At 39.8% G+C, this 24,806-nt stretch overlaps 1 protein-coding gene across 1 annotated transcript in view; it reads right to left on the minus strand.

Moving 5' to 3' along the window:
- Nucleotides 1-24,806, minus strand: part of LOC146630817 (inactive rhomboid protein 2-like) — a 49,464-nt gene extending 24,658 nt beyond the window's left edge. Inside the window, exons 1-9 of the mRNA XM_085354972.1 lie at nucleotides 24,685-24,806; nucleotides 5,611-5,751; nucleotides 3,385-3,536; nucleotides 2,564-2,747; nucleotides 1,606-1,827; nucleotides 1,263-1,391; nucleotides 879-976; nucleotides 540-764; nucleotides 247-358 (exon numbers count right to left, since the gene is read on the minus strand). Coding sequence (XP_085211098.1) covers nucleotides 247-358; nucleotides 540-764; nucleotides 879-976; nucleotides 1,263-1,391; nucleotides 1,606-1,827; nucleotides 2,564-2,747; nucleotides 3,385-3,536; nucleotides 5,611-5,733 — 1,245 coding nt within the window. The 5' untranslated portion in view covers nucleotides 5,734-5,751; nucleotides 24,685-24,806. The remainder of the gene's footprint in view (nucleotides 1-246; nucleotides 359-539; nucleotides 765-878; nucleotides 977-1,262; nucleotides 1,392-1,605; nucleotides 1,828-2,563; nucleotides 2,748-3,384; nucleotides 3,537-5,610; nucleotides 5,752-24,684) is intronic.

Raw genomic sequence — 24,806 nt, forward strand, 5'->3', positions numbered from 1 at the left:
TTAGCTTGCACAGTAATACACATCTCTTTCTGTGAGTTTTAGGACACAAATACAGCTACTAAAAAGTTGGTAATATATTTACATTGAGTGTTCAAGAGCAAAAAAAGGAATTCTAATTTCAATACTGAGTTACACTACGAAATGTTAACCTTCAATTTTCACACTGATATGAAACCTGTCATGTCAAAAAGTATATTTTCTATTTTTAAATATTGCTCCAAATTAATCTGTGAGATATATACTTACCAGCTCAGTTGTCGAATGTTGTGCAAACCCAACAGGGGCAAACCCATACGTGCAGCAGGCCAGCAATGTGATAACGATGTGGACAAATGTAATCCAGTAGGTAAAGTAGGGTCTGAAATCATGCACACCACAAAACAGTGCTGTGAATCGAGTAACAGCTAAAACAAAGACTAACCAATAAATACTTTCAGCACTTTGTCAGCCTAATTAATTATCTCTCTCTGAATTGTGTTATGTTGATTTAAATCAAGCAAATAATTCACTTGTATATATGCACAGTGCTCATTCCCAACCTGTGGCTGTGGAAGTCGTCCAGCTGCTTCTGGACGTTGCTGCTAATGCTTCGTCGATACTGTCGGTTTAGCCATTTCCCCACAACTCCCAAACCATACTGACGTTTTTGCTTGTCAAACGCAAAGTGCTTCACTTGGGAGGCAATGCGACGTCCGCGACGTGGTTGAGCCATTTCGTGGAATAGTGTTGGCATTTTAGGAGCCTGTGATAAATCCTTACTGGGACTGAGAGGAAGACAGGTATGCAAGACAGAGAAAGAATTAGGGTTAAAAAGGAAAAAAAACAAAACACAATGTGTGCAATTCAGAGACTTTGGTTGAGTATTTATATTTACTCACAGGCTGGAAGGTTGCTCGCAGGGAGCAAAAGAGGCAGACAAGGGAGGCGACTCAAAGACATCATCGGCCATGGAATATAACTCATCACGGACATCACCCTGTACAGAGGTAATGCAGGACACAGAGGACAAAAAGAGAGGGCAGTAATTAACGTGTAGTCACATGTTATGTGTTGCTGTATGGGACACACAAACAGCGAGGAAGACAGGAGGACAAAAAAAGAAAAATACAGTCACAGAAAAAAATGGAGGCTGAGAGAAGAAGCAGGTAAACAATGACAATCGAATGAAAACATAGAATTTTGTCAAACAGAGTAAAAGCAAGGAAAGAAACTGCTGCAAAGATCCGGGTGCCAAACGGGTGGCTGCGAGAGCTGCTGCTGACCTTACTGAAGAAGAGCGACTCGGATGCATCTGCAGAATCCACAGTGTCCTCGTCCATCCAGCTGGGCCTGACAAAGCTCTTCCTGGGGAAACTGCGACCAGCCTGTGGGCCTGCCAAGCTGCTGCGACCCTGAACAACAAACACGCCACATGACATGCGGTTCTTCAAGTGCATAAAAAAGGAGAGATTTTAATGATGCTAATAATGATAAAAACAATAAATGCTGGCATTTACTGTCATTTTATTCAAAGGGATGGCTAAAAAGCATGCAAACACAGAGGAAACATTAAAGGCCGGGATTCGAACCAGTGCTCTTGCCACTCTGCTTTTCATTTCCACCCACCCTCAACAGGTTGGACGCAGCTCTGATGCTCATGCGCGCGACGGACTCTCGCTTTCGTTTGGGGAAGCGACTGTACCCGGAGCGCTGGCTGGTGAAGGAGATGAGTGAAGCGACGCCTGGTGTGACCGGACCCCCTTGAGCTGTTTGAGGTGTTCTTGGAGAGCGGCTGTCCAACTCATCCTGGCAGCGGAAGGCTCGCCCTCGTGCCAGGGGGTCCACAATCTAGCAGAAAGAGAGATTAGGGTCAGCCTGATAAAAATACTTCACTGTGACAGTCACGTGAATTTGAACTGGTAAGCATCTTTACATATTCCTACTGTGCCGACGTTGAAGAAGAAGCACTCTGTGGGTGAGCATGACAGGATCATATTTATAACTTACAAACTTCACAGTGCTGACACTGGGAGAGAGAGAACTGCTTTATGTGTTTGTGTAAACGTACATATATGTAGCAAAGAGGGAATGATGGTAGGTGTGTGTAGATGAGGACAGAGAACAAAAAGATGAACAAAATATTGGATGAGTGGAGCAGAACTGTCTGGCACAGACTGAAAGAGAGACATGATTCGTCTGCAGCACAGATGGTCCACGTCTGTAACTATGCAGCACTTTAATACAGTGTCTTCTTGAGAAATCTCTCCACTTCATCAAGTGAAAAAATGCAGGTGGAGAACAAAGAAAAAAAGTTGAGCTTCTTGGCAGTTTAGAAATGGAAAGTCTTAGTAGCTACACATGGAGCCTGCTGTGTGTCATTCTGTTTAGTTTCCTTCAGAACAAAAAGTTTTTCTTTTCTTACAAAAGTATCAGAATATTAAACAGAAAGTGCATCATGTTTCCTGGATGATGTTCTCCACTCAAGTTAAAATTACCGATAAGGTAGACATTTAAATAAAACTGTAGCATCCTAACAGTAGGATAACACACTAAGTGACGCTGTCTTTGTATGACGGTATTATACCCTGGGCATCCTGTGGGCAGCTGGTGAATCCAGGCTCTGGTCGATGCTGGTGGCCGTCTCGGGCTCTCTGTACTGGGGCTTCAGCTTGCCATAGCGCTGGCTGCAGTGGCGCAGGCTCTTCCGGTGCCAGACCTGCTGATTAGTCTCACAGTCTTCGCCCACACCGAACCACTGGGCTGTACTCCTGGAGGGACAGAAAGATTGTTCAGCTAAAAGAAGATATTCACAAAAATGACCTGAAATGTTTAGCATATACCTATTCTTAAAAGCTACATAAACAAGAAATGAAACGAAACATCTGAGTCTTGTTTTTCACCTTATATGAAGAGAGTAGATACTACCACAAAAGAAAAAAATAAACAGTTACATTTTGACACCAAATTACACAATGCAGCTTTGTTCAAGCTGATGTAGCTTGGATAACTTTCATATAAGGGAAGTCAAAAGTCACGTACTGTGCACTCTTAAAGACATTAGTGCACTTTATTACCAAACATTAAATGTCTTGACGCTTGCTGCACGCTCAATGACTGGACTATTAGGACATGTAGTTGATAAATGGGAGTAATTAAATGACTGCAATTAGGATTAGGATTATGAAGAGGAGATTTCTGGATGAATGAATTGTGTGTGCTTGATAGTTTTAGGTGAATGAACTGCAGGGAACAACACCCAGACTTCTTTGAAATACACTTTAGGGGAGAATGCTTACATACATTTGATTTTTTTCTGTCTCCCAAAGCTACTTATGCCTCCACTGTAGGTGGAGTCACACTTGACTCTGAGACAAAAACAACAGCAGAAGCAGCAGCAGAGCTTACTTTCGGATGCTTTGTGAGAGCGATGTTTGTCTGCTAAACTTCTCCCGTCTTTCTCTTGCTGAAAATTCTCCATCTCTATGTCCATCGACGCTCTCTGACACAGAACCGGTCGCTTGAGCACTTGGGTTTTTTTTCAGGGATTGTCGTGGTGGCTGACCAGAAGAAAGGAAGCGAAGAAAATGTTGTCATCAGAAATCTTTGCTGCTATAAAATATATAAGCTATAAAAACTAAATAATATTGCCTGTGCAGGGGGAAAGCCTGTCAAACGATCAGGTTGCAAGTACCTTCATAATTAGGCCATGCTCAATCTCCTTCCAGAGGAGTGAGGACAAATGCCCTCTTTTACACCAGTGGCTCTTAAATGTTATTCAGTTCAATGCTCCAAAAATGTTTGTGCCCCACGTGACAATTTTTAACATCAACAATTTAAAAAGGCATTAAACTCCCCGTTTCTAGCTCCAATAACCCCCCCCCCCAAAAAAAAAACAAACAAACAAAAAAAAACAACACACACACACACCTTCTGAAACAAAGCCTTGTTGAGCAGGCTCCAATGGTAACATTGACTGACTCCAATGACAAAAACGTATAAGACTTCCTCTGTAATCATTTTTTCTTAAGATCTAGTTGTTATTACTCTACTTAACTAAAATGCTTTTCATATGTAGTTTTTGTTTTCAGTTTTAGTTCAGAATAATAACACTGCCTCACACATCCTGATTAAGTATTAACTATGGCACATGATGCAGCAAATCAGTACCAAATTTAGGATGATCTAAAATTGTCTTTGTAATGGAAAAGCTAGTAGCATAAATACCTGCAGTGCAAAGCCACAGCACAAATTTACATGTTTATTACACTGCTTGCCTTTTAGAACAGTTTAAATGTGACATGCTCAGTTGAACTCTGAGCACCAACTAATTTGTGTAGCTAAAATGCCTTTGTTTGTGTTGCTAGCATGAGGCCCGCCGTTACAAATATATGGGCTACACAAACTGCCAGATAGTTGTGCCAACAGCCTGCTTGCGAGAGCAAGTGGCAATTACAGAGGCATCGAGGAACACTGTGCTGCTTTAATGTGTTGTAAACTCTTAAAAGTAAAGTACTGCCCATAATCGTTTATTTTCTTCTACTGTGCATCCTGAGTCAAATGATTATTACAAACCATTTATGAAGTAGTCCATCAGCCCATTAATCCATCCATTAATTTTCATAATCGCACAGTGAGTGAAACCGAAAATTGATCTGAACCTCCATGTGAGCTACCCACAAAATATCCAGACATGTTTTTTGGACCATGTTTATGAAGCAGATTGAGAGGAATGTGCTCTTTACTAACACAAAATGAATAAAAAGCCTTTCTTTGAAGAAATTTGTTCAGTAACAATCACAACACTCGGGCTTTTTTTGGCTCTGTTTTAATTCTGTGTTCATTGAGCTGATCTTTGCTTATCTCCATTTAAATGAAGAACTTTGTGCTATACGCAGGAGTGAGTGATTCACAATGAGTTATTTTACAGGTCACTTTTTAGATTTCGCTACATTACATGTGATGTGAGAGAGTATGGAGCTTGACAGGCCACTAGTAGTAGTAGCACAAGAAAACAAAAGCTAAATAATGGTAGAGTAGAGAAGACATTTGTAAATATTTTCACACATTTTTCTGGGGAGAAAAAACAAGTTATTTTAAAATTGTATAATTGAGAGAAAAAAAACCCTTTTAAACCCTTTGACAACATAAAGAGTATATCAGTATTATGTTTGCCAGTCTGTGCTAATAAGAAAATCACCACACTTTGTGGGTAGTTTGCAGTATTGTAGACCATGTTAACCTAGTGCAGGACAGACTGTAGTGTCCGTGATCAACGTCAGCTCAGATGTAGTAGTCATCAATTTGGATTTCAGCCAGTAACGCTCTTCAGTATCACTTAGCAAATTACACTTTTACTTCGGTTTTTTAGTGGCTAGCCACCGGAAGGCATCCATGATAGTTCATTTAGCATGTACTAATATCTTGTAGAATTCATTGTGTTAAATCCACAGAGAGCAGCAAACTTCAGAGACAACAGAAGCACAGACCTGCTCATGAGTCAGTCTATATTTTCAGAGTTAGGGTCCATGTCAACCCTACGTGTTATGTGACAACACATTTAAATAACTGTTGCATGATACCAAGCAGTGAAGGACAGGGTCAGGTAAAAAAAAAAAAACACAACCAGCCTACCTGGGACATCACTGCTTCTGGTGGAGGGATGGCTATTACAAGGCTGGGTGGCTTCTTGCTCTTTAAACGACTATCTGTTCGGCCCTGGTACGGAGGAGGCTCCTCCCCTTCGTGTGATGCCATCCTGTCAGAGTGCTGGAGCTGAAAAAATCATGACAAAACAAAGTTTGTATTATTATTTGATAATCTGCATATATGCATGTCTACGGTGAGTCTCCATACATCAAACCTCCAGTAGGTGCAGAGATTTACTGGCAGGTTAAAACATAAATGGAAATACAGTGTAAGACAAACACGTTGAAGTCCGGACTCTGGGAGAGGCTAATCCATGACTGATACTGCTCCACTGTTTTTGTCTGTCCAGGTCTGCTTTTACTGCATTGGCAGTGTGTTTGGGATCATTGTCATGTTGAAAAATGAAGGTGTTCATAATTCCATCAATTTTGACAACATCCACAACACCACTGGCTGAAATGTAGCCACAAACCATGCCAGAGTATCCACCATGTTTTACAGATAGCTGCAGACATTAATGGTTAGCCTCTCTCCTTACCTCCTCAGCATATTCATTTTTTATGTTTGAATTATTCATAGGTCAGTGTTAAGTAGTGCAATTAAAAAAACAAACCCAGGTTGCTCCAAAAATAGTACAAGACTGGACTGACAATGAATGTAAAAGCAGCCAAAGTCCACAGAAAATCTCTGAAAACTTCAAGAAAGTCTGGGGAACACTTCAAAAATAAAAAATAAAATAAAAATAATTAGAAAGTCAGGCTCCTTGGAAGTAAAATATAAAATAATGAGGTGTGGCACAGTACTGTAGGCTTCAGTATTACTGTTCATAAATATAGTGATTAATGCTTACTTACAAAATGTTGTACTGAAATATATCGAAAGAATATTGAATGCTCTAGCAGAGTCTTTATTTAAACTGGATTTATGAGCATGCATAATATATATTTATTTATTTTTTTATTTTTTTATTTTTTTCCCTCCCAGGTAAGGTCAAGAAGAAAAAGAAAGAAGAAGGACACATAAAGAAAGAGAATAAAAATGTCATATTTAGAAAATGAAATGCTTTTGTTTGCATTTATATCAGGTCTCTGCTGTGGCAGTGGACCTAATGCCTTCCTTCCTACAGCCAACAATAACCGAAAAAAGGAAACCATTACAGTCTATCCAAACAATCAGCCTCTAACAGCAACTGGCTCCCTTCCAGTTCCATCTGCTACTAAAAGGGGAAAAAAAACACTGCCAACTTTCTTTGCTTTTGCTTTCCTTGCTTTTTGATTCAAGGCAATTTCTTAAGTGATTCTTTAAGGCTTTGCACAGAAATTGTGCTGTATTAAGAAGAGAAACCTTCTCTTACATCAAAGTGTTCAGGTCACTTATGCTTATGTAATTTTAAAGGATGAGGAAAACAGGGCAGAATGATACATCTCCCGAGTGTTTCAATTACATGTATTTAGCCAAAACATCAAATAAAGCAATATATTTGTTTAAGTTTATAGTTATAAATATTCATTTTATTAGTAAAATCTCTTTGTAAGAAGGTGATACATGTGATACTACACTCAACAAAAATATAAACGCAACACCTTTGTTACTGCTCCCATTCCCCATGGGATGGACGTAGAGACCTAAAATTCATTCCAGATACACAATATAACCATCCCTCCCAAACAGTGGTCACAAATCAGTCCAAATGTGTGGTAGTGGGCACATCTGCTATATTGAGATAATCCATCCCACCTCACAGGTGTGCCACATCAGGATGCTGATCTGACATCATGAGTAGTGCACAGGTGTACCTCAGACTGCCCACAACAAAAGGCCACCCTGGAATGTGCAGTTTTGTCTCACAGCAAAATGCCACAGATGCCACAAGCAATGAGGGAGCGTGCAATTGGCATGCTGACAGCAGGAATGTCAACCAGATCTGTCGCCCGTGCATTGAATGTTCATTTCTCAACCATAAGCCGTCTCCACAGGCGTTTCAGAGAATATGGCAGCACATCCAACCGGCCTCACAACCGCAGACCTCGTGTAACCACACCAGCCCAGGACCTCCACATCCAGCAGGTTCACCTCCAAGATCGTCTGAGACCAGCCACCCAGACAGCTGCTGGAACAATTGGTTTGCACAACCAAACAATTTCTGCACAAACTGTCAGAAACCGTCTCAGGGACGCTCAACTGCATGCCCGTCGTCCTCATCGGGGTCTTGACCTGACTCCAGCTCGTCGCCGTAACAGACTTGTGTGGGCAAATGCTCACATCGATGGCGTCTGGCACGTTGGAGAGGTGTGCTCTTCACGGATGAATCATGGTTCACATTGTTCAGGGCAGATGGCAGCTGAGAATGTCCCAGTTCTTGCATGGCCAGCATACTCACCGGACATGTCACCCATTGAGCATGTTCGGGATGTGCTTGACCGGCGTATACGACAGCATGTACCAGTTCCCACGAATATCCAACAACCTCGCACAGCCATTGAAGTGGAGTGGACCAACATTCCACAGGCCACAATTGACAATCTGATAGACTCCATGCGACGATGTGTTGCACTGCATGAGGCAAATGGTGGTCGCACCAGATACTGACCGGTTCTGGGTCCCCAGACCCCCAATAGTGCAAAAAACTGCACATTCCAGGGTGGCCTTTTGTTGTGGGCAGTCTGAGGTACACCTGTGCACTACTCATGATGTCAGATCAGCATCCTGATGTGGCACACCTGTGAGGTGGGATGGATTATCTCAATATAGCAGATGTGCCCACTACCACACATTTGGACTGATTTGTGACCAGTGTTTGGGAGGGATGGTTATATTGTGTATCTGGAATGAATTTTAGGTCTCTACGTCCATCCCATGGGGAATGGGAGCAAAAACAAAAGTGTTGCGTTTATATTTTTGTTCAGTGTATATCTTTTCTGGAAATATACAACATCATGAATGAGTTATTTATCAAAAACAACTGAATGCGAAAAAAGAAATGGAAATACAGCACTAGTGAAAAGTTTGGACAATTAAATACCTAAATATTTTAACTAAGTGATGCAAAAATGATGTAATTATGAGACCACAGGCAGCCCTGCTCATTGATTTTTAAACAGTTAGAGGGATAGCTCCACCACACAAGAAAATCAGTCATACTGTGACTCTGCTCAATAAGGAGACTCTAAAAGAATTAAAGATCTTTGACTTCGAATGAAAAAGCAGCTGATAAACAATGATGTCACATAACGGTGATCAATAGTCTCCGTTAATCATGATACATTCGAGGTGGTGAGTAATCGCTATTGTTTTCTCAGCTTATTTTATTGATTGAATGTAATAATGGTGATCTAATAGCTTAAGCTTCTCCTACTAATGCATGCATTAAAGAATAAAACAAATACCTGTATTTATATTTTTATAATGCAATTGCAATTTTGTCAGTTGTAAGAGCAGCACACACAGCTAAATAATTAGAAACTTGATATTTTCAAATCAATGCACTTTAGTTAATTTTCAAGTTCTAAAATGTCAATCTCAGTTTTATATGTAAAAACAAACAAAACAAACTACAATTAACACTTTTTTACAATTTAAATAATGTGAATTAAGACTAAGCAATAGCAATATAAAGTTTTCAATCATGCAGTGCTGTTTCTGCCAGTCTCAAAGTGAATCATTTCTGATTTCTGACTTTAGTTCAGACAAAAACAAACAAACGTGAAAGTCACTTTGAGCTGCCGCTTCAACCATTTACACTACTTACAGTTTCTGTTAATGTAAGCTGTGGAGATTATGTGCTTATATCAATAAAGCTCCACACCACACTGTAGAAAAATACTCAAAGGACCAACAGGATGACTCCTTTTAATATCACTTTGTCTCACTGTCAGTGTTTACTAACAACAAATCGTATTTATTGAATTGCATTGCGCGGATGACACAAATGACATATCCTCAACTTCGTTAGCCAAGTTGATGGAACGGAGCTGGTGAAATAGGACTCATTATTGTCTACACAGGGACTGAATTATACCGTCAAACTTACTTATCTTTGTCTCCCTGTCTTTACAAATCTCAGTTAATGGTGTAGCAAGCAGCCAGTCTATTCCTGGAGCTCAGAGTGTTTCACATAGCATTACACAGTGCATTTCCAGAGAAATTCAAGGCATTGCAGACATAAAACACCACACTGAACATAATGTCATTTTGCTTGGCTTGGCCAAAACATCCATTATGTCATTATGGTGTTCAGAGCCCTGAATGCTGTCCTGGAGTTGTGGTTTATAAAATCAATGCGAGTCCCTGAGTGTCTGGGACAGGAACGGCTGCAACATGGAAACCTGACACCAGCTCGGCCTAGTTTCCACTACAGAGCTGAGGAATGGCTGCGCAGGGCTAACCATAGTGTAGGCAACACTTACTCTGTCCACATACAAACAAAAAACACCATTTCTAAAATACCTTTATGTTATTACGAGTGTACATTTCAACACGGATCTCAATTAGGTGTGCTAAATATTTGAAGCTTAGACAGAATGCCTGGTTCAGCCCTCCAGAGACAGAAGAGGTTACTGGCAATCCAGCCTCTGGTTCAGTAGAGTAGTGGGCAGGGGCTGGAAATCACTCAGATAATGAAATAGCTAGGAATTTAGCTAATGGATGGAGTACTCGGGTCTAACCAAGTTTATCAATGTATGCAGGCAGTTGTTAGGGTCCATACTAGAAAACATATGGGTACAGATTGTAGAAGGATAACAGCGACATATAAAGAATAGAAACACAAGAATTGTATTAATTTTTGCAATGTTTCCCCCCCACATACACTTTACTTGCTGCCAAGGTAATAATAACTGTTATCCAATTAATTTTTGTGTTTATTTTTACTCCATTTGTATTTTTTTAAATCTGAAACTATCACTCACCCTTCACACTCATTTTGAAAGCTCACTTGACAACATTTTTTGAACCCTGGACCTTTCAAACAGAGAGAGCAGATTTACTTGAACTTCAATTATAATGATGTGTCTCTGTGATATAAAAATAGTGATATAAAAACAAACAAATACACAAAAAACCAAAATGAAAAAACGAAACAGAAACCAAGGATTTGTTTCCTAAGCGTCCTTTAAGCCACTTCAGTGGGACTTTAAGCCACGTCAGCCTTAGACTAGTCTAACTCTAATACAAGTATAATGCATTATCCACCACTTTATGTTGCAACTCTACATGCATTATTTTACAATTGAGCATCATTTTAAGCTAATTTAACAAAGATGTATTTTAGCTTCTGTTATGATAACAGAACATAACACAGCCGTGTCAATTGTTAAGAAATGTTGGTATGACAGCTGAAATCAACAGCAAGAAAAGGATCCTGGCATCCAACTTTTCAAGTTGGTCAAATTTTTTTTTTTTTAAAGAAATTTGGAAAACAAAGAAAACAAGTCCGGATCCTGTTCAACAAAATGTCAAAAGGCATTCTTGTTTGTTCTTCTGTAACTTCATGCAAATGCAAACAGATTGCCAGCATGTTGTCATCAGTCTGAATGAGTCTTTGTCAATGAGCACAACTCGAGGGGACTTGACCCAACTGGCTGCCAGCTGGTTCTATTCTGCCTTTATTCCCATAGAAAAGGAAGGTTAATGAGCATGAAAGTAAAAGTCAAATGTGAAGATCTATCTATGAAGACATCAACCAATATGCCATTTTTGATGATTTATCAAAATTTATTTTAACTGGTGTATTACTAGAAACAGATTGGTTAACACCATGGTTATTGTGCTCTCTGCCTGTCAGAGAGCACCAGGAACGCTAACAAAGTCATATGAATGTGACCATGTGAGAAAAAAAAAGATCATATATGAAACTAATTTAGTCACGTTATGAAACCCTATGATCTTCTCTAGCTGTGTGAAAGCCTTTACCTCAACCAGAAGCAATGACATCAGAGCATATTTTCTAAAGCACCGAGAAGCCTCCCTTTCAAATCCATGTGCATTCCTTCTTTCATGTTGCAGATATGTTTCTATAAAAACTGAAACAGTGATACAAATCAAAAGCCAGCTGTTCAGGTTGGAACTGAATAAGAAACAAGTAAGATGTAAGATAAAACTGTTTGCTTCCACAGAACAACAAGAATAAACCACAAGAAAGACAACTGGAGGGGGAGTAGATTCGCTGAGGAAAGGACAATGACCACAATGACATAATCAGCAGTTTGTCACATGATATGGAAAGTACTGACACATCTTTGCCTCTCTAGGGTCTAATAATTCAATGCCTCACCTAACTGCTCCCTACTTGACCATTGACCAGCAGGGATGAATGTGCATGTGAGTGATGTCACATGGTCCTCTGAAGGGGTGTCATCATGGTTCAGTTTCCCCCAGTGTAAGGCCTGTCCTCCGCGTATTCTTGGTACACTGTCTAGTTTTAGCAACATGTATGGGCTGCAGACGCACACAAGGCACACTCTCTCTACCTGTTAAACCTCATTCACAGCATCTTAATGCATGTGCAATCATCCAGGTAAGTAAATCCCAAAAGGATGATTCTCTTCATCTGGACGTAGCGTTTTCAGTGGGAGAAACATTTTGTCAGTCATCCAAGTGACTTCTTCATTCTCAGCTGACTGCAGGTTTCCCCAACCTTATAAACACTACATTTGCACAATGACTGAACGTAGCCCACTGAGTAAACAATAGGCTGTGAGGTCAGTTTCTTGATCATTAATATGCAAATTGTCACGACCATTGATCAACAACCACTGATCAAACCCACTGATCTCATTCATGGTCCACATGAGGAAAGATGATGAGTTTCATTTTATGCCACACTCGCTTTGCACAGCAACTTAGCGATTCCACTGATCTCAGTGATCAACAATGGTCACCAATCAGCAATAGCTGGCAAGTCAAATTGATATTTAACCAGAGTTCCCCACCAATGATCAGAACAAACAAACAAAATCAAAAAAACTAAACAGAAACCAAGGATTGGTTTCCTAAGCGTCCAATGGGACTTTAAGCCACTTGACTCTTAGACTAGTCTAATACTAATAAGTCATACTGGTTATTACTTAAATAAATAAAAAATATAATTCATCATCTACCAATTTATGTTGCAACTCTATCAGTACTAGATTTATATTCATTTGAATTAACCTCACTATGGTTTCATGTTGACATCCATGGCACATATGCATGCAAAGACTCTTGCAACACAGAACTGTCTGGCCACACACGCAAGTTTATGTCATTACCTCTGCACTGAAAATGAAATGCATGAGTCATCTATTATCATGACCATCATAAGAAAACCGAAAGAGCCAGTATCTGTCTGTTATTCTGATTACAAATTAGACCTTAATAGAACTGGTGAAGGTGAAAGTGGGATGGAAGGCGAGCATTTTTTTAATATAGGAGGGGACTGAAAAATAACTACAGGACAAAAGACAGAAGTTAAGAGTCAGGTTAAATATTATTAATGAATGCCATTTTAGCTGCTCAGGCTATATCTGTCCACTTATAGTTACTATTACACAACGCTCTCACGTGGAGTCTACGTTCTCTCTCTGGAAGTGAGAAATAAACTCCCACTGTGTGCTCTCTCACCAGTGTTGTGTTTTCTGTATTTGGGCCATGCAGCATCCACCTCAGTCCCATTCTCTGACCTGGCAGCAATTCTGTAGTATCATTTACTGGAAATCGCACAGGGGGGTTGACAGGATGATCGGACTATGGCAAAGACCCAAAAACCTAGACTGCACTACTGGTACAGATAAGAGAGGGAGAAAGAGAGCAAACTGCTGACCTTCTAGTTAAGGCATTGCCCACACTGGATCCAGTGTCTCAAATTACTATGCATCACAAAGGCTGTGGTTCCCACCACACTAAAGTCAGCCTCAGGAGATTTTCAGGTACTTCTTCCTGATTTTGAGGTTTGGAGGTGACCCAAAAGTCAAACCCGAAACCCATGCTTGCAAACCTGTTAGCATTCTCAATGTGCTGTAAGTAGGAGTTAGTTCAACTTCATCTGCTCCTGTGAGTCTATTGCTGTAATTTGGGAGCTCATCAGCTAGTCTGCTGACTTCGAATGGAATTATACTTGGTTTTGGATGTGCAACAGGACAGCTGTGCATAATAGTCCTTCCAATTACACTATTTCAAGTCTGCTCAAGTCTCCCTGAAAGATGCATGTGTGTGCATGCACTTACATCCCCTGATGACTGTGAACATATGGAAACACGTTTTAACAAGCTAATAAAAACCCAAATTATTGCAAGATGGAAAATGCAACATTGCTATTGCTCTCTATGAAGATTGTGTACTTATATAAAAATTATGTTTAGGTAACTGCACTTGGCCAACAAGAGGACAACAAAAGGGAAACATTAGTCTATGTATAATATAAAATATAAAACCACAAAAACAAAATATCTACTACGTGTTTTGGCAGCAACTCAGTGTGTATTTTTGGCATATCTGAAGCAGGGGAATGGTTGGAAAAACAAAATCGATTCTGTGTGCCTCCACAGCAGTAAAAACAATGTTCTTGGTGTTTACTGTGTGGAGAAAAAGCAGAAGCTTGCTGAACTGGGTTGACTTCAATGTTGCAAGTACCAAGCCCAGAATTGTTTTTCTACATTTCCATTTTAAGCATTCTAACCAGAGGAACTTAGTAGTAGTTGCACAAGCCTTACATTTGCTTCATGGATGCACATAGTGAGTACTGACAGCAGCAGGAGTTACCAGAGTGCCATGCCACTACATCCAATCAAGTAGTGGAGCTATGAGCTAAAGACAAATGTGAAATCTGAGTTGACTGCTGGCTCCTGACTGCAGACAGCTTGATAATGTTATCTGCACAATAGGCAGACTGTAATGAATATGTGTCATCACTGCTCAGATCGACTGTGCAAGGCATATATCATTTGACTGAATTGTATTCCACTCAAAGACTCAGCCTTGTGAGTTATTGGCCAATAAATCCTCCAAATGTCTCTGATCATACAGTTCAGTGATATCTACCAGGTGTGCAAAATGGTTTTAAAAGGCGTGTCATAGTCTCCATGTCCACAGGTCTGCTCAAGTCCATTTGGGTCCAAGAAACAAACAGAACAGAACAAAGATCGTAAAGCTTCATCCTGACCTCTGTGTGTCTGATTTTTTATTTTATTTTTTTTGCAACCATGTGGACTTGTGTGTAGAGATAATTCAATACAGACAATGCACCAGCAATTAAACCTGACTTTACTTGAATATAACAGGACTGATTACTCAGCCGCAGTAGCTGACTTTTGTTAAGTAAGGTAACCAAGCATAAGAGCATGGCAATAATCAGAAGACGGCTTTCAATCACCAATTCCTCCAAGTGTTCTTGGTTGCCCCCAGAATAAGGAATAAAGCACCGTATGAATGTGTGAATGTAGCCTGAACTAAAGAAGAATAGAATAGAATAGAATAGAATTCAACTTTATTGTCATTGCACATGCACAGGTACAGGGCAACGAAATGCAGTTTGCATCCATCCAGAAGTGCTTAGTGATATAGATATATTACAATATATATTAGCAATAATATAGATATGTAAGTATATTACAGAAATGGGTCTATTATGTTATAATGTACACGGTATGAAGTATGTTGTGAATATTCTATAACTATAAGTATGTACAGGCTGTAGTGAGTACAAGCTATGTACAGGATATGGACAGGATATAAATATGAAAAACTATACAGAATATGAAATAAATAACTTTACAGGAATCTGAGATATACAGCTATACAGAAATGGGAACTATGCAAGTTGTAAACAGTTGTAGGGTTAAAAATTATCGTATGTACAGAATGATTGTTTACACAGGGCTATACAGTAGTGCAGTTAAGGTAAGTGAGGGTGTGGATAATTTCTACAGAGGCTATATAAAGTGCTAGTGGTTGTGAGTGGTGGTTCACTCCATGTTATTATTGTGTGTTTGAGGGTACAGTTGTCCATTGTGTGTGTGTGTGTATGTTCAGTCCATGAGTTAACGTGGGTCAGATGTCAGGAGGCAGAGTTCAGGAGTCTGACAGCTGTGGGGAAGAAGCTGTTCCGGTACCTGGTGGTCTTAGTCCGGAGGCTCCTGTAGCGCCTCCCAGAGGGCAGGAGGGTGAAGAGTCCATGTGATGGGTGACTGGGGTCTCTGATGATTTTCCCAGCCCTTTTCAGACACCGCTTCCTGTAGATGTCTTTTATGGCAGGAAGTGGTGCTCCGGCGATGCGCTGGGCAGTTTTCACGACCCTCTGCAACGCCTTCCGGTCCGAGGCAGAGCAGTTCCCGTACCAGACTGTTATACAGTTGGTCAGGATGCTCTCGATGGTGCAGCGATAGAAGTTCACCAGGATGTCTGAGGACAGGTGGTTCTTCCTCAGAGTCCTCAAGAAGAAGAGGCGCTGGTGAGCCTTCTCGAAGGCTCGAAGTACTAACTATACTACTAGTCTTTTTCCCCATCTCTGCCTTCACTATATTTGGACTAATGGTGCTTACACGGCAAGTTCCAATTTAAGGCAGGAAAAACTCTAAGCACGATAGTGGAGGAGTGATTATTCTCAGAAAAGTATTTAACTTTTAGCTAACTTTTAACTCTTAAAAAAAAAAAAATCTTGATAATAGCCTTGAGTGAGCCAGTGATCATGTCACATGGTTGAGCTTCCAACATGAGTTAAGACCTAAGATGCACAATTACGCTTTACTTTTTGTCATAAAGACTTGTGAATTTACTTCTCTGTTACTTCTATTATATAAAGACACTGTTTTTTTTAAAATTACAAACCCTACTCCAAAACTGCCTTATATGCTTTACATTGAGTCATTTTATGATTTGCACTTATATTGTCAAATTAGCATGCAGAAGAAACAGCTGCTGTTCCCAGCACTGACTTGGAGGCTAAATGAGGAACTAACCCACATTACTGCCTCATAAGTTCTTTTTTAACATCAAGCCTTACACATGCACGTAAAACTTGACAGGCACGCATGCAAAAAGCAATTCTACTGTTCTACTTAAACACATTTGTCTTCAGAATACTTGCAAATAAACAGGAGTGCACTGGTGCAAAACTGTTCACTGAAATGTGAGCTCTTACAGTTTGCTAATGAACAGTCCTTAACCTCTGCAATATGCCACACACATCAGAAAAGAATAAATATGCATGGACACAAATCTAAAATCCATAATTTCACACATGCAAGAACTAAAAGGCTTAGAACAAGTGTGAATCATATTATGAGACATCGGTACAATGAGGAGTGAGAAATGAATAATAACGCAAACTGTAATTTATTTCATTATTAAGCTGAGAACAGCTTTGAGGGTTGAACTCAAAGAAGAAAAAAAGAAAAAAGTTCACACCCTCGCACAGACTACGTCTCACATCATCATTAAGAGCGTGGACAACTCTGCCAAGTGCCAATTTGTATGTGGGACTTGTCTACACCAACACTGCAAGCCTGGACTGTAACATTAACATTGTGTATTTATGCTGGCTGTAGCTCTAAATGAAAACAGGGTAAAAAAGATAATTACATGCCAATAGAAAACGACGCACACTACATCTGAATCTTATGTTATTACATTAGCTGATATGGTGCAATCAGACATCATCCAACATTTCTACATACACATTGACAGCGCAAAAGAACAACTGTTTGCCTGGTGGTAGCTGCAATTAGGCGTCGGGCTGGTTTGTTTCAGCACAATTTCATGTTTTTCATTGGTAAAAACCAGCAACTGGGGTTGTCATGACTGAGCTGAATAAAGTTAAGGCACAGGGTCTCTGTTGCCTTACTTAACAGAAGTATAAACATTTTTCTGTCATTTCTAGGCTTTTTTATTTATTTATTTTAGGTTTTAGCAAATTAAACCTCAATTTTAAAGTTTAGACATCTGGTGAATGTCCATTGGGGCATGGCCAAAACCTCTTTTGGGTTTAACCTGGGGTTCAGCATCTTGCCTAATGATAATTCAACACATGGACAGGAGGAGCCAAGGATCAATCCACTGATTGGTATATGACCCGCTTGACCACCTGAGCCATATGTGATGGCTCAGACAGAACAGTGTGTATGAAATCAGTTAACTAGAATATGTGGCTAGATAGTTAGAAAAACATTCATGTGCTGTCCAAGTGTTACCTCAGGCCTGGTGTCTAAACCAGACAATAATCTGACTGTCAAGAAATGGTACAGTGGTATATATATTCATCATCTGTTATTATTAGTATTATTTCATCAGGTCAGAACAGTTCTTCACTTCTCAGAAAGAGACTGACTCACTGGCTGACCTTTATCAGTCCAAACTTTGCCTTCTAATTCTCACATTTAATGGTTTCCATTCAACATTTTATGGCAAATACAGGGGTGTTATTACTTCAGCCCTTTAACTTCTGAAAGCTGAGGCAACTGGAAGGAGAAATGGGACAAAGTTTTGTCTGTTAAAGGTGCTGAACATCAACGGCAGCAGTCATATTCTTTACTCCACTCAGTTACACAATCAGCACATCTATACTGCTGGGCAGATGTATGCAAACATGACTCTAAACAACACGCTATTTGGGATTAGATTCCTAAATTCACAGCCACATATTTATATAGACTTGTTATAGTCTATATAGAGTGTTTTTAAATATTCTTCCAAACAATCAAGAATCCAAAGTAAAGGACTCATAAAAAAAAGAACATGCTGCTTATGAAAATATATTTCCATCCTATCTAGGCTTGTTAATGGAGCCTTTGTGTCTGGTCAAACAGAGATGGCAAAGAAACACCGTGCTGTAAACGAATGACTAGACACGATAACGAAAGGACTGTGAAAAAGACTCACAACAACCTGGCAAGCAGCCAGCAGCATACCTTAAAGCAGCGGTCTCCAACCCCCGGGCCTCGGACCGGTCCGTGAGTCGTTTGGTACCGGGCCGCGAGAGTTGAGGCTCAGGTGTGAAATGTATAGTTTTCAGGGTTTTTAATCGGTTTTCAGCGTTATTTTGTTATCGTTTTTATCGTTAACTCGGTTTTCCTGGGTCTTTTCACGTGTGTTATGAATAAATCTTTTTTTTCGGTACCGGTACTAGTTTTATTTTGTTGTATTTATCCGCGACACCTTAAAGGCCGGTCCGTGAAAATATTGTCGGGCATAAACCGGTCCGTGGCCCAAAAAAGGTTGGGGACCGCTGCCTTAAAGGTTTTATAATATGTGACAGCGTGAATATTAATATAGAAACAAACAACTACATGCTAGAAGGAATATAGTAGATTACAGCATCCTTAGCAAAGAATGAAGTCATAATCTTGCAGTGCATGCTGCAATCTATCCTCATCATTATCGAGTTTTGTTTATGTCCCGCAGCACGTACATGTCTGTGGATGGGAGAAGATATAAATGTAGCAAGAGAGTGACCTCCCAAACTCCACTGTTAAAGCCAGAATCCAGTCCAGAGTATTCAGTCATGTGGAATAAGACAGGGAAAAGTGCAGTCTGTGCAAAACCCTTAAAAAAAATTTAAATAAAAATAAAGAGTGGGAAAGAAAATTAAGTAGAACAAAATAAAAGGGACCTCAGTAAATCACTTAATGGAATGAAGACAAATAAAATAAGCTTACTAAATGTAACCAAAAAAGGAGAAGCACCGAAAGAGTCAGATGGCATTAAAGTGGCTCAGCATAGTGGATGGTGCACACCCAGTGCTTCTGAATGTCTAATAAATGCACCTGTCAAAATAAAAAGGAGTACTCTGCTTTAACAAAAACCTTTAATGTAATGTTAAAGCAGAGGACTCTTTTGAAGTGAGATTCTCTTGGCTTTTTTTTATAGAAGAGGTCTGATTGTTACTGTTGCTAGGTGTGTAGGGTTAAAACTCATCATGACTGAGCCGACAGTCATTATGCAGGCACAACAGTTGAGTGCTACTGAAGGCGTAGGAGAGTGTGCGAGTTTCAGTGGTGTCTGTACGTCTCCAAAGAGTGAGAGCAACAATCAAAACTGCCCCCTCATTCTTCGCTTCCAACCACAATACCTCTTGATGATGACTGGCTCTAAACAAAACCTTAAATCTTTACTAATACCATTACATTTCTTTGGCTGACGATGATAGCACTTTGGTGGCTAAAACAGATCAATCGTTCCATTTCAGATCCATTAGAAGATGATAAGCACGTTTGAGAAGCACCTTGACTGTGACCTAACCCATCTAAAACGCTGCACCTTTTCCAAGAGTCTTCATGCCCAAACTTGCATACCAGCAAGCTTTGCAATGCTGCAGCCTTGGCCCACGCCATGAGTTCCTTACAATCCTTAACATGAATAACTAATCTTACACAAAACAACACATGACACATGTGAATGTTGAAACGCGACACTCAGAAAACTGCTAGCGTAAGGCTTTTGCCAGATAAATTCCTCTCAGCTAGCCCAGCTTGCCTTTTTTTTAAAAAAAAGCGAAACAGATGAAGCAGTCGCAAATCTGCTGCTGCAGTGCCAGAGACAGAATATGAGTGAGGACATTTTGTCTCCCCTCCGAAACTGGCATGAAATGTGGAAGGAAATTAGCTTTTCAATGCCGCAATAAATATGCAAAGTGGACATGGACTCCTCTGCACTTTGAAGACTTCTACATTATCAACAAAAAGCTTTTTTGCAGATTTACGCGTCTTTGGATTTCAAAGCATTCCTAGAATGTTCCCATATTTTCAGATAAAATGTCATGCATTGTGGAATGAGGTTTGGCATGGAGGAAAAAAAATCCCAGCATATGAGCCAGTAGCTTGATACTCCCGTAACTTAAGTGGGTGGTTTTTTTTTGTTTGTTTGGGGTTTTTTTTTTTTTTTAAAGGGGCTTACCATTTTCTGGGTGTGTTCTTAGCTGAAAACAGATAACATCATGGAAGACCCCCAAAAAACAAAAGGACAAGCTGAGGGCTTTCCATACTTACCACTATAAATGCATGGAAATGAATGGTATCTTTTCCAGCCTTTGTTGTTGAGAGAAAAAGAGGACTGTGGTTTGACAAATGGGGAAGTAACAAAAAATGAAAACTTAAACCTCTGAGCAGATGTATCTGACAATCACAGTTTCACATGAAAAGAAACCCCGTAAGGTTCAACGGAGGTAGAACCTAACAGCTTGTTTCCATCTAAAGACGATATCTCATTTTCTAACTGAACTATTTCTAAAAGTTAAAACTTCCGACACTGCTCAGTCACGCTAAAAGAAGAAGTTACTTTTCATTGCTCCCTTGTCACAAAGAAGTTAATTTGGCAGAGCTGGCAGAGTTTTTGTGTCTCTGGCTGAAACCAAACAGACAAAACTGAACCAAGAAAACTTTTGAGATTAGACCATCCACAACACGAGGACAGTTATTAAAATGCCACTGCGTAGTTTGGATTACTCGCTGTGGAAACAGGTTAAGGTTAGTTGGTTTGACAGTGATCCTTGTCTGAAGTGTTAAAACATTTTATTTTCAGGGCTGGAGTATATGCCACCCAACATAGGATCAATACGTCATCAATTAAGAACCTTTAAAATCAGTTTGACAAACAAGTAAAAGCAGAACACGCAGATAACGCATATCCCATAACGTCCAACAAAACTGTGTACTTTTTGAGAAGTAAAGCTAAGCAGATTAATGGCATGACTTCTGAAGGTAAAATAAACGAATTTGCTGACCTTTGACTTGTTAAACTTGAGCTTAGATCCTTTTGTGTTATTGCTGATTGATAAAAACGGGGACATGTGACATTTTTGGCTTTTTTCTGTGGGAGGCTGTCAAACAAGTAAGATGAACTTTCTGAATGAAACTAGGCTACAGTTTTCTTTTGTAAAGAGGTGACAAATGTGAAACTGGTGCAAACATCACATGACTCCAACCACACAGAAACAGCTGTTTGCTAGCCATTACATGGAAACACCGTGCCTTCTGTGCCTGTTTATGTGCCAGTGAATTTCCTCTTTTTTCTGAATTTCCTTCATGATTGCATAAAGTTAGTAGAAAGTTAATGTAATAAGCATATACCGCAATAATTCTCTTTTTATTTCATGTTGTACACAGAGATGCAGAGATAATACAGGTTTCAGTTTCATCCTGTGATGTCAGTGAGGCTGGGGTGAGCAATATAACATAATGATTTCATTACATGACTTTAAAGTCAAACTGTGTGATGATGTGATACTTATTGCAGTGATCATTTTGATCATATCACCCACCTCCCTCCCACATATCAGGGGTGGGTGACAATGACGCTACACTAAATTTCAATTTTAAAATTAGCTCCTGAAGTAACCGTGATGCTTCGAACTACTTGCAAACCATCATTAAACAAATATGCAGTAAGAGGCGGTGAAAGAGAAGACCTCCACTGAGTATAACTAAAGTATATCTGCAACACTTTTTTGTCTCGACATTAATCAACATGTGCTTGATATGTGTTTGCGTCTACACGGCTTTCTGCCTCCAACCAGTGAATCAGAGAAGGTTCAATGCTCTTTTTAGTAACAAAAACAGAGTAGACAACTCTCTACAAGAGCGATGTCAAACACGTAGCCCTCCAGAAGGTCCAGTTCAGCACCATGGATGGCTCTGCATTGTGTTCAGTCATTAATTATGTCATGTTTTTCAGTAAAACTGATATTTCTGTCGTAGTGTTGGTGCCTGGATTACTATAAAGAAGTAACAAAGTATTTTTGGATCTAGACACATTATTTGAAACATAAAGACATAAAATGCTATTGTTCTATATTTACAAATCCACTATATGTGAAGATTTTGTGCCTGTATAGCTCCACTGTGTACATATCATAGTAAAAATGTATTGACAGTAAATGAATGTGTCAAAACCTGAGATCTATTATTTAAAGCTGCCTCTTTTTTCCCCCCCATTGATGTTCCTGTACTTCTTTACAATGTTCTCAAAGAAATTTAGAGGGATATGTTTCCTCCCCCCCCCCATATAGGTTATTAAATTATAGCTTTAGCCCACTTGAGATCACACTGAGCTTTGTGTGTCCTATGATAACCCAGGACTTAATTCCAGGAAGTAGGTTTAACAAACAACTCTGAATTTGTTAACCATAAGTTAATGGAAAACCCACGTTTTCTGTTCTAGAGAGTTAACTTAAACTCTGAGTTAGTAACCAAGGTAACAGACTCTGCGAACTAAATCTGCTCACTGGCAGATTTTTGTCAACATAGTCTAAGTTTCTCTCTGACTCCTCCCCTCCTGCTGCACCCAAATCAGCTGACTGACCCTCCGATTCATTTTCTCATTCGTAACGTTCTTTAAAATATTTAACTGATCGCTTTTACAATACTTCAGTTGTCAGTCTATATGGACAGAGAAAGCAATTACATAGCAGATTTATGATCAGCTCAGAATAAATTGCCTCCATGTTTCTAAGTATGTGACTCTATGGACAGTACTGCAGCTGTCAGCCAGTTTCCCTCCACTGTAAATATTTTTGGACTGTAACAATCACTCTTTAAAAACAACCTTATCTGTCAAAGCTTTAGAATAACTTACTGGTTAAGGATTATTTATTTGTTGTGCTGTTTTTGGTCACACGGATGGAAAAAAAAGTTTGTCATACTCAAAGATGATTGATCTGTGATTAGCCTTTCTGAAAGTTCTCAAAGGTTCTCAAGTCTATTCTTAAAAGGTTTTTTGAACATGCTTCCTGTAATACGACCCTGCTCTACAGTGCATAAGGAGGGAAACAAACAAAACACAGGAAGTCCTAAAAACTGTGGTTCCTTTAATGGGCACATCCAGCTGGCTCCAGAAGAGCGTCCCAAAAGACTCCCACATTAACATGTCCAACTGTACAGCATTAAAAACCATGCTTACTGCGAGGTATAAAGCCTGTTTTGGCCTCTACTGACAGTTTCCCACCTAAACACAAAACCATAGTGTTTTTTTTTTCTCTTTTAAACATGTCCAACTGAATGCTGGAGTTAAAGGTGTAGCCACTTTAAATGACAGGTGTCCCAACACAGGAAACTGAAGCTGGCTGCTGTCTGGCAGGCTTTGGGTCAACAAACTGAACCTCTGAGTGTTTGTGCAAACTGTCCAGAAAGTTTCTGCTTCTCTGTGCGTGAAATTGTAGAGTTTTGTTAGTCTGGCGGCAGCAGATTTGCAAGTCTGTGGTACAGTTAATAGATGCAGATTGCTAACCAAGCCCGCTAGCTAGAGGATACCGCAACATGCCACTATCTCTCCCAAATATGGTCACATGTGGCTTCAAAAGATTAACACAGCTTAATGCTGAGCCTTCAAAAAGACTCCAAACCAGTGTGCAACGTCTTTTATATACAGTCTTTGGTTTTAACTTTAAGTACACTGACACTTGAACGCAACTATTCCTACCTGTTGTGACTTGGTTAACTTCTAATCAGCATTTCAATAACTCACCGCCCTGCCTCTGTTTTGGTAAAAACTAACAAATGGAAACACACATTTTCAAAATCAGCAGTGACACACAAATGGTTTCACGTTAGTTGTGTCATACTTTCATGTGAAACCGTCCGTTCCTGTCATTCCGGGGAAACATGGTGTGTCAAACCCACCTCTTACCTTCCACGAAAAATAAATGGGAGGGGTGTAAGGCTTACGGCAAATTCAATTTTTCGGCACACGGCGACTACGATTAACTTTAGAGGGAGAACATGAGAAAATCCAAGAGGATTAATTGCATTCATATGCACTTGTCCCAACAGGCAGAGCAACAAAGGGCTTGCCGAGGCGTGCTTTCAGCCGCTACTCTAACATTAGATGTAAACGACCGTTGGAAGCTAACGCCGACACTGGAAATGTCATTATTAGCAGTGCTGTTTGTTCCTGTTTAAACGCTTTGACTCATCTAGGATCGCATACAAAAAAACAGTAAATATTACAGCATTAGTACACCTTATACTGAGCTATTAGGTGCTTTCATATTAAAAGCGTATTAATAATGACCGTTGACCCCCGACCCTAAGTTAAGTTTTAGCGATTGCAGCGTCACAAAAACCAAATAAAAGAGCTGTAGAGTGCTATTCCACTCACCTCCAGGAAGAAATGCCTAGATTATAATTCATTAGCAGAGAGAATATATCCGAAATGCAACGATACTGTGGGTTAGTGTCCAACAGCGTGTCACTACTTCCCTCTTTCTGCTTCCAACATCC

Source organism: Diplotaxodon limnothrissa, linkage group LG6 (genome assembly GCF_057381915.1).
Source record: "Diplotaxodon limnothrissa isolate DT_005_m linkage group LG6, D_limnothrissa_male_GT1.1, whole genome shotgun sequence".
NCBI lineage: Eukaryota > Metazoa > Chordata > Actinopteri > Cichliformes > Cichlidae > Diplotaxodon > Diplotaxodon limnothrissa.